Source organism: Nicotiana tabacum, chromosome 22 (assembly GCF_000715075.1).
Source record: "Nicotiana tabacum cultivar K326 chromosome 22, ASM71507v2, whole genome shotgun sequence".
In the NCBI taxonomy this organism is placed as follows: Eukaryota; Viridiplantae; Streptophyta; class Magnoliopsida; order Solanales; family Solanaceae; genus Nicotiana; species Nicotiana tabacum.
Genome location: NC_134101.1, coordinates 36,686,702 through 36,697,264, shown reverse-complemented (window position 1 = coordinate 36,697,264; position 10,563 = coordinate 36,686,702). Strand labels below are relative to the sequence as shown.

The 10,563-nt window shown below is 35.8% G+C and overlaps 1 protein-coding gene across 6 annotated transcripts; it reads left to right on the top strand.

The window, feature by feature from the left end:
- The first annotated feature begins 1,088 nt into the window (after positions 1 to 1,088).
- LOC107815874 (protein ROOT HAIR DEFECTIVE 3 homolog 1-like) lies at positions 1,089 to 10,169 on the top strand. 6 transcript variants are annotated; one of them, XM_075244617.1, is made up of 24 exons: positions 1,089 to 1,426; positions 1,626 to 1,770; positions 2,473 to 2,539; positions 2,622 to 2,724; positions 3,297 to 3,367; positions 3,465 to 3,528; positions 3,602 to 3,667; positions 3,767 to 3,814; positions 3,896 to 3,958; positions 4,046 to 4,102; positions 4,269 to 4,427; positions 4,503 to 4,571; positions 4,710 to 4,801; positions 5,173 to 5,251; positions 5,445 to 5,610; positions 6,077 to 6,220; positions 6,658 to 6,755; positions 6,885 to 7,147; positions 7,232 to 7,328; positions 7,425 to 7,586; positions 8,179 to 8,283; positions 8,751 to 8,845; positions 8,969 to 9,065; positions 9,476 to 10,169. In XM_075244617.1, the coding sequence occupies exons 2-24, from the start codon at positions 1,752 to 1,754 to the stop codon at positions 9,722 to 9,724; spliced, it is 2,433 nt and encodes an 810-aa protein (XP_075100718.1). In that variant the 5' UTR covers positions 1,089 to 1,426; positions 1,626 to 1,751; the 3' UTR covers positions 9,725 to 10,169. The 6 variants fall into 6 exon arrangements, with proteins under 6 accessions (XP_075100718.1, XP_075100717.1, XP_075100720.1 ...); XM_075244616.1 differs by having other exon boundaries at positions 6,658 to 7,147; XM_075244619.1 differs by lacking the exon at positions 3,297 to 3,367 and having other exon boundaries at positions 1,091 to 1,426; positions 6,658 to 7,147.
- Positions 10,170 to 10,563: the final 394 nt, after the last annotated feature.

The following is a 10,563-nucleotide window of genomic DNA, read 5'->3' as shown; positions in this document are numbered from 1 at the left end:
TACGAGTAATTAGAAAAGAAAAAACGACAGCTTAATTTCTTTTTGACTTTATAAAAATATAAGTAGATACTATTAGGTAAAATAACTTATAATTATGTTACATAGTTTAAATAAATATTAATTTATATAAAATAAAATCTTAATTTTTTTTAAACAAAGAAAAATTTAATAACCCATAACGTTAGTTGGTTTTAAAGTAAATTAAATATCAGGAAAATAATACAAACTAATATTATTGTTTTGAATTAAAAAAAACTAATTTATTTCCTTTAATAGAACAAATAATTGAATCTTTGACTTAAATAATTAGCAACAACAACCAATTTTATTTTATTTTTCAAATTCATCATATAAGTAAAATTAATTATTTGTTAAGTTGACAAACTATTAAGGCATATAAATTTATTTTCATAAAAAGAGCATTAGCGGTGAAAGAAGTCAGAAAATAGAGCCAAATCAATTGTAGTATAGTATTGACAACTAAATTGGTAAAAACACACATAATAAGAATAAAATAGTAGAAGACAAAATATATCATAAATAAATTATCATTTTTTTTTGCTCCATCCAACAAATGACAACGTTTCACTATATTATTTTTTATATTAATTTATTTGTTATAAATATTATATCAATATTAGTCATTTTTTCAATTTTACATTGCCATTAGCAAGTTTTTTTAGGAGGTATAGGGTTAAAAAAGCGTAAGATTCAATTTTTAGCTTATGTTATTTGAGAGTCGTGATAAAATAATTTTATGTTTTGTTTTCAGTATTAGATTACCGAAGAAGAACATTTTTATAAGGCATTCAAACATAAATCATCATAAATCTTAATAAGGCATCTCATAACTTCTAAGAAACATGATTTCTTCATTTATTGAGCTAGATAAATGAGAAAAATATTCATCATTTTAAGATATTTTTTATTTTATAATTTTATATAACTCAAACATATTATTTAATATTATTTATGTGATTTAAAAAAAATTATTTATTGAAATAAGCAGAGATAATGTTGTGCCACCTAAAATTGATACTGTACTAATATTTTAAAGATATATCTCTAGATTCTCTTCCCTCTCAAAAGGGAGACATATTTAATTAGATATTACAAATTTTCGTATTTCACCTTACAAGGTGTCCCGGGTATTCATAGATTTTGTTTACCTGGTGTATTAACCTAATTATTATTATTGTTATTACTCTCACTAATTACTAGTACTAGTAGTAGGAGTAGTATTCTTCCTCTTTGATTTTGATGATTGCAAAGTTACAATTCTTGATAGAGTTTTCACATGTGATAATCGGATATGAGGCGCACTTTTTAAGACAGAAGAAGCCATATTTCTATTCAAAGATCGCACTTTGGCACTCTCCTCCTCGAATTCACAAGCATTGATCGAGCTTTGAGCTTTCTCATATGGGTATGTCTTCTATCTTTCTGATGCTCCAATCCACTTCCATAGTTCCCAATTCACACTCTAAATGATCTGCTTTTAACTTCCGCCCCATTAATTTCGTGCTCCATATTCATAAACCAAATGCCATGTAATAGTTCTTCAGTTTACCGTCTTTCTCACGGTTTAACTATATGTTTTTTGTTTTCTGGCCATTGGGTTTTAGTTGTTAAGTAGTAACTCAACTCACCTCATTGATGGGGATGGGGTATTCAATGTTGCTGGACTTGAGAACTTCTCGAAGGAAGTTAAACTGGCAGAATGCGGTCTTTCATATGCTGTAGTATCCATTATGGGCCCACAAAGTAGTGGTATGAACAATTTCTTGGAAATGTGAACACTTATCGTTCATTTTGCTCTTTGGAATCTATTGACTTCAATTTAACTTGAAAACTTGAAACCCAAATGTCTTCGGAATCTATTTAGTTGGAGTAATCTATCCCCTGTAAATGATGTTATCACATTTCAAGATTTCATTGGCTCTATAACTTTGACTCGGCAGCCAAGCTTTTTGTTTTTTTGGTTAGCTCCCCGCCCTGGATAATGTACTTTTTGTAATGGGGCTAACCCATCTTCTTTTGTACTTTTTGCATCTTCTTGACTGTTATATAACACCTTACATAAAAGAATGTAACTTGGGAATGTTGATCCTTAGTGAACAAAAGGTCAAAAGCATCCTAAAGCTGATTCAGATCTTCCTGTGCATGTTTTAGAACGGCTCACTTTTTAGACCTCTCCTTTATCAGGATACCTTTCAGCTCTACTGACCACGGGTCATTTTGATCTATGTTGCTCGGACTCTCCGAAAATGTTACCGGGTGCGTGTCGGATCCTCCAAAAATAGTGTATTTTTGGAGGATCCGACACGGGTGTGACATTATTTTGGAGAGTCCACGCAACATAGATTTTGATTAACTCTTAGTCATTGATTTTCTTTTGAGTTGATGCTATTCCATAAATGCCAATTTTGACAAATTTTAAATCATTTTGATGCTATTCCATGATTATGACAGGGAAGAGTACGCTGTTAAATCATCTTTTCTTTACCAACTTCAGAGAGATGGATGCTTACAAGGGAAGGTAAGTCTTTGGAAGTTATGTTATTAATGCTAATTCTCTGATATTCTATTGAAGTGAGCTGAAAGAATTTACTTCATTTCAGGTCACAAACCACGAAAGGTATTTGGATGGCTCAATGTGATGGAATTGAGCCTTGCACCCTTGTTATGGATTTAGAGGGCACTGATGGAAGAGAGCAAGGAGAGGTGTGGTTATAAATGCAAAAAAAATGATTATTGACTTTCCTCTTTGTTGCTCCATTCAATGCAATTCTTGTGACCAGACATATATTATTCTCAATTCATATCTGCATGTACTGCTGTATGATATATTTGTATTCATTGTTACCGCTAATATGAATCAGCTGTTTGTTACTAATTAAAGAGGACACAAACCAATTATTTGCTTGATTCTTTATTAGCCTTGTTGTCTCGTATTGCTTTTAAAATTTAATGTACCCGGCTCCTTGACTAGTAAGACAAATTTAAGACTAGTAGCTTTCTCTGGGCCATTGTCTAGGACAATGCTCCTGACATAATGCTGGAAAAGTTCTTACTAATTGGCTTGTGTATGAGACATTTGATTTTGCTTCCCGTATTGTCTGTGTCAATGTTGTAATATCCATCTTCAATCATGTATATGAAAGAGATAAATTTGGAGCCGCCAAAATTCAGCTACCAATGCTCATTGAATGCTCCCTGCCCATCATTTGTCATGGAGTGTTATAACTGGGCATAGAGCTTATTGTTTTCTCATTCAGACTTTATTTTCCTTTTAGGATGACACTGCATTTGAAAAACAGAGTGCCCTGTTTGCACTTGCTGTTTCCGATATAGTGCTAATCAACATGTAAGCTTCCTTTAGTGTATGAAGTACATAGACTTGACATAAAATAATACCAGCAAAAATTGAAATAGACAAGTTGATCAAATGTCTCAACATTCAGGTGGTGTCACGACATTGGCCGTGAGCAAGCTGCAAATAAACCTCTTTTGAAGACTGTTTTCCAGGTAAAAGTAGAAAAAATTTACTATTTTTTTTGTATATCCTGGATCAATTTACTGATTTCTTTATGTTAAACAGGTCATGATGCGGTTATTTAGTCCTCGTAAAACGACATTGATGTTTGTTATACGTGATAAAACAAGGGTAGGTTCCTTCCTCTCTTATAAATGAGTGTTACACATTCAACTGCAAATTGTATAAAGACTTCAATAAGCCAGTTAATTTTCCAATTGAATTTTGTAGACTCCACTTGAGAATTTGGAGCCTGTACTACGGGAAGATATTCAAAAGGTACTATATGCACGATTCTTCTTATTATGTTTCGTCTTACAAAATCAAATATTATTTTTTGTTCACTTCTCTTGGATATAGATTTGGGATTCCGTCCCAAAGCCGCAAGCTTACAAGGAAACACCTTTAAGCGACTTCTTTAATGTGAGTCTCATTACGATCTGTCCTAACCTTCTTACTGTCTCTTTTATGTCTATGCATGTTCATGTAATGAAATGATTGACATTCCAGGTCGAGGTTGTGGCTCTTTCTAGTTATGAAGAAAAGGAAGAACAATTCAAAGAACAGGTACTTTAAAGTAAATTAATGGAAACAATGATCATTTTATCTTTCTTTTTCTCTTTTAAAAAGTTTAATTTCTTAGAAGTGGTTACTTTGCCAATATGGTTTTTCCTTTTCCAGTTTAATGGGCTTTGAGTTGCTTATTTCTGTTCATTTTTGTTTTCTTCATAAGGTGGCTAGTCTAAGACACCGATTTTTTCATTCTATTGCACCTGGTGGGCTTGCTGGAGATCGTCGGGCAGTTGTTCCTGCTTCGGGCTTTTCATTTAGTGCTCAAGAGATATGGAAGATTATAAAGGAGAACAAGGACCTTGACCTGCCTGCCCATAAGGTTAACATTTGATTCTCTTTGAAGTTTCCGGTTATGTTTCCATAGTTATTGTGTTTGATTCTTATCTAATTACAGGTTATGGTAGCTACTGTACGCTGTGAAGAAATTGCCCATGAAAAATATGCTTCTTTTACAGAAAATGAGGTATTGAATTGTTTTGAAGGTTAACTTAATGTGTTGTACATTCTTATATTTATTGACAATCTCTGATAAAATTGCCCATAAATATGTGCTTTTTTCAATACAAATGAGGTGTATTGACGTGATTGATCTTTGTTCTAGGAATGGTGTCAATTAAAAGAGGCCGTGCAATCTCATCCAGTCCAGGGCTTTGGAAGGAAGCTTACCTCAATTTTAAACAGTTGTCTGTCAGAGTAGGGACATACTTTCATGCAGTGCAGCATTAACTTTTCTATAGCTGTGTGCTTGTATTTTTTCCTACGTCTACCAAATTTTGCGACCAAATTTCTATCATTTCTTATACAATCTCTGGTGACAAAGTCTAAAACTGCATCTATGATACCAAAGAATGTAGGAAGCCTGTAACTTTGTCTGAAGAGAAGCTACTACACTAAAACTACAAAGTTGCACTTCTACAGCGATGTAGATCTGTACAGAATTCTCTTTTTCCTATTGATATAATTTGATGTTTTTTCTGTTCTTGATACATGTTATATCAGTTGTGGTGTACGTATTTCATTAATAAGGACATGTGCACTTGGTCAGTAACATTCTTTCTTTTCAGGTATGATGCTGACGCTACTTTCTTTGATGATGGAGTAAGATCTACAAAACGGAAGCAGTTGGAAGAGAAATTGCTGCAGGTAATGGTGGAAAAAAAATAAAAAATAAAAAAAGAAGAAAAAGAATTATTATTTTTTCATTTATAATATTAAGTTAGATAATGTAACCAATTGGAAGAGAAACTGCTGGAGTTAATGTTCTAAGCTTTTTTAACCTTTGAAGGTACATTTTCTGATTGCTTTATCTAGTTACTTATCCTTTCTCCTATTGCAGCTTGTCCAAGAAGCGTACCAATCTATGCTGGGACACATAAGATCTCGTACTTTGGAAATATTCAAAGAAGCATTTGATAAGGCACTAAAGGGAGGTAAAGGGTTCGCTGTGGCTGCTCAGGACTGCACCGAGTTTTTTATGTCCCACTTCAATGAAGAATGTGCAGGTACAAGATATAGCCTGCTATTGCTGCCCTGCATGATATATTATATACGGAAAAGGGCCAAAATTATTGTTACCTTTTTCAAAAAAAAAGGGGCCAAAATTACCCTTCAACTATTGGAAATAGACCACATTTGCCCTTCGTTATCCTTTGGTATCAAAATTACCCTTGCCGTTAGTAAAGTGGACCACTTTTATCTCTTAAAACTAACCGCTGTCCATGTCAGCATATATAGGTGGAAAAAACACCCACCCATTAACCCGTCCCATTTATCCATTAACCCGTATTTTATCCCGCGGCCCGTCCCTTTATCCCCTTTCCTTTAACGCTGTAAGTAGAGGACTATGTTAGACGGGGAAGGCTGGGGAAGGCTTTGCCTGTAAATGACTGATATTATGCAGGGATTAAATATTGAGTTCAGTCACGGCGGATTAGCTTTTGAAATATGACTACTAGTACTGTTTTGCAGATGCTGTTATTGGGCAAGCAAATTGGGATCCCTCTAGAATAAGGGATAAGCTCAAGCGTGATGTAGATGCTCATATTGCTGAAGTTCGTAGTGCCAAGCTGGCTGAAGTTACAACCCTCTATGAGGCACGAAGTTTGCGAACCTGTATGTTTTAATCATTGTAGTACCTATCAAAAAGTAAAGTTCATTTAATCCTTTGGTAGTGCTTTCCTGTTGCATTTTGACATTCAAATAATTTGTCGTTCGCCTATCCCTCAATCAATCTAGGAAAAAAAGGAATGTTTGGGTTTTCCCTTTCTTATGTGGGGAGTTTGTCATCAGCCAGTTGCAGCTGAGAGCTGGATTGCTGCATTCATTCATGAAATAAATTGAAATGTTGATTGTTTTTAAAGAATCTTATATTATAGCACGCAACATTGAGAACTATATTTTTAGATTCAACTGTTCTTTCTAATTTCCCTCACTTATAGTACTAATGTTATTCTTGTATTTCCCATTCTTAGATGTCACTATTACCCGTTGTTTATTTTGCTTCGGTTATCTTACTTTGCTGGCTGCTGTTACTGTTTCTTTTTCTAAAGCTTCTCCACCTCCATATTTCTTTGTCGTCTGCTGTGACTATGCTTTCTTTGAGCCGAGGGTCTATCGAAAACAACTTCTCTACCTTCACAAAGTAGGGGTAAGGTCTGCGTACACACTACCCTCCCCATACCCTACTTGTGGGATTACACTGGGTATGTTGTTATTGTTGTTGCAAGTTGCAACTGTTCTTTCTAATGTAATTATACTGGCACTAATGGGAATTCAGACAAAATTGAACGAGGCATTAGCTGGACCTGTTGAAGCTCTTTTAGATGGAGCTGGTGATGATACATGGCCAGCGATAAGAAAGCTGCTTCAGCGTGAGACTGAAACCGGAGTCTTGGGTTTCTCTACTGCACTTTCTGATTTTGAAATGGATGAACAAGCTAGAGATAATATGGTTTCAAGACTGAAGGATTATGCACAGGGAGTAGTTGAAGCAAAGGCAAAGGAAGAAGCTGGAAGGGTTTTGATTCGCATGAAGGATAGGTACAGACATGAGTTACTCTATTCTCACTCTTCTTGACAGAAAAGTTGATGAAGAAGAGTTACTGACCTGAAAATTATTGACAGGTTTTCAACATTATTTAGTCATGATTCTGATTCAATGCCACGAGTTTGGACTGGAAAAGAAGATATCCGAGCAATTACCAAAACTGCTAGATCAGCTGTATGACTGACTAGATTGAGCTTCCTCATTTGGATGTGATTTCAGGTTTGAGTATTACATTTCAGTCTGTGTTGACTCCTTCAAATGTTCTCCCAGTCTCTGAAGCTCCTGTCAGTTATGGCTGCGATTCGCTTGGAAGATGAGGGTGATAGTATAGAGAAGACACTAGCCCTTGCTCTTGTGGATGGAAAATCAGGTGCTTCCACCTCAGAGAGATCCACATCTGTTGATCCTCTAGCCTCTAGCACTTGGGATGAGGTAATTAGCTTAATAAATGACGTGGTTTGTGTTAGAAGTTTTTGCAAGCAGAAAAAGTAACCAAAGAGGGGGTGGTGGGGTGGTGGGGGGACAAGATCCCGGCAAGTCTGGATGCCCAACAAGATGTCATAAAATGTGAATGTTTGCTTCGAATCTTCCCAGTCATGGCCATTAACTATGTTATGTAATTTTTTTTATATAAGCGTGAAATCCATGTGAATTAGCTAGCCCAACCCCAATTGTAAGAACAGGTTTGAAACTTGATGGAGTATGGTCCCGCACCTCTACGCTGCTCCCATTTGAATTCCATATTTTGTGTCAGTGGCAGGAGTCGAACTCGTGACATGCGCCCAATTCATACAGCCTGCGCTGCGTCCTTAGAACTGAACCAAAGTTCTGGGGGCTAAAGTATGTTGTGTTAAAATCTGGATCGGGTTTTCTCAGTCCAATACTTCACGTGCATATGATAAAGCTCACGAGTCACCACTTAGTTTCAGCTTTAGAAACTGTACCTCTGACATTTTATGGTTTATTTTGCTTGCTATCTTCCAAGCTGTCAAGTTGATCATCTTTAAGTCAATTTTTATTGCAGGTCCCCGCATTGAAAACTTTGATCACACCTGTCCAGTGCAAGTCTTTGTGGAGGCAATTTAAATCTGAGACTGAATATACTGTTACACAAGCCATTGCTGCTCAGGCATGATCTTTTGGCTGCTATTGCATCGCTTCAGTCTTCTTTTGAAAGTGAAGTCCTTTTATACCTGTTTTGGTTGGCAGTAAGGTGGATTAGCAATGTTGAATAATATGTCTAGATTAATGGCTGGGTAACTATAATTGGTTCTTGGAAGTCGATTTTGAACAAAGCCTACCCCCTTCAGTTGATGTTGGGGTTTCAGAGCAACTGTTTGAATGTAACTGTTTAAGCAGTTTAAGAATGTGTGGGTTCTCACTCACGTTATCTGTGCTTGTCACTGTGATTTTAACTATTATCTGAGCTGTTATAAATATGCGCAACATTTGCTGTACATAGTTGGTCTTACCATGTTGACTTTCTATTCGGAATATTTCTTGAGAAATTCTTTTGAGTTTTCTGATTGCCATTTGAATATTTGTGGTTTCCCCTTATGCTGTATCTTTCTGATTTTCTGGTACTTTACCCTGCAGGAGGCTAGCAGGAGAAGTAACAATTGGTTACCACCTCCTTGGGCAATTGTTGCCTTGGTTGTTTTGGGTTTCAATGAATTCATGACATTTTTAAGGTACCTTTTCTGCTAATAAATCAGAAAGCACCACAATTTGATACATTCATGTTTGTGTACCCACTGGCATGGTGTATCCATCGTTGATTGCTTAACTTATGTTGAGATTTACTTTTTCTCCAGAAACCCTTTGTATTTGGGAGTTATATTTGTTTCTTTTCTACTACTGAAAGCCCTTTGGGTGCAAATGGACATCTCCGGTGAATTCCGCAATGGTGCTGTAAGTATCAGATCTGAATTCCTATTATATCAGTTTCTATGTTTTAACTGCAATTTGACCAATTAACTCTTACACGCCATTTCTGTAGCAGCGGACTTTCTAGACTTCTGTTTTGATAAGGTTAACGCAACCAATATAGTCAAACTTTCCTAAATTTAATGGTCCTTGATAAAAAAATATGTTCATTGTTTTCCTGTGGATCTTTTAGACGGACATCTGGATTCCACCTTCATGTTTCGTGTGGGCTTTCAGGAGTTATTATTTAATCTAATCTAGTCTCTGGTGGTGAAACATTCTTAGACTAGAAGTTGAAAGCAAGTGTGATTTGCCCAATTTCATTACTTTACTTGCAATATGGAGAACTTCCTTAAAAAATTTTAGGGAACTGATCTTCAATTTATGTGTTTCAGATTCCTGGACTTCTCTCTTTATCCACAAAGTTCCTTCCTACTGTCATGAACCTTCTTAGACGACTAGCAGAACAAGGACAAAGGCAGGCAAATGGCGAACCGCAAGGAAATCCTGCCCCTGCGTCAAACAGTTTCAGCGGTAGCCCCGATGATCATAGTGCTGTATCATCAAGTGCTTCCTCTAACATGACTTCTTCAGAAAATGTAGCAGAATATTCTAGCCCCTCTATACATGATAAAACGAAGTAAATATAGAGCAGTCTTATTCTATTTCATAAGAACAAGCTTTCATGCTCGCGCGGATGTGGTATCGTGCACAATTCTGCTCATGGCTTCCACCTTAGAGGCAAGCATGTAAAGATTCAGAAACTGAAGGCACTGGTTCTTGTGTAGGACATGTATACTGGGCAGCGACTTGAGGTGAATGAGGTCCCCTCTTAAAGTAGATTTTCTTTCTCTCTTTTTTCTTTTCCCTTCTTCTGCCCCCTGCTAATTGCTATAGCTTCCTTTTTATATATCATTTACCTTTCTTATCTGGTTTTGAATATTAACCTTTCCCTGGTTTTGCCGTACATTTTGTCTTAGGAGAAGCCTAATATCATGTCTGCCTGAAGAATTAGCAACAACTGTATCTTAATGAAACATGACAATCTCAAGATTAAAGCGATGCTACTGAAACGTTTTTTATTGACCTTCACCCTTGTTCATGTTAAGTTTCTGCTTGGGCATTACATCAACTCAACTAAGAAACTGAATAGGGGTTGGCGTAATTTTGATTTCTTCTTGTTAATATTATTTTCTGTTGCTATATTATTGCATTTTTGCAACTGCTACTGCAAAGATAATTCCTTGCCAAAGGTTAGGTTGGTAGTATCGGATTGTTCAGAAAATTAGAGTTTCCTGCCTTTGCTGTTTGGCTTATGGTCTCAAACTAAATCAATAGAGTGATGGCAATACTATTCAGATAGATATTACACTTTTCTGGTTTCTTATGTGAAAAGGAAGAGGGGACTACTGGCACTTATATTACATTGAGCTTTTTACTTTTTAGTTTTTACTTCTTATTGTGGAATGTAGAGTGAGATTCT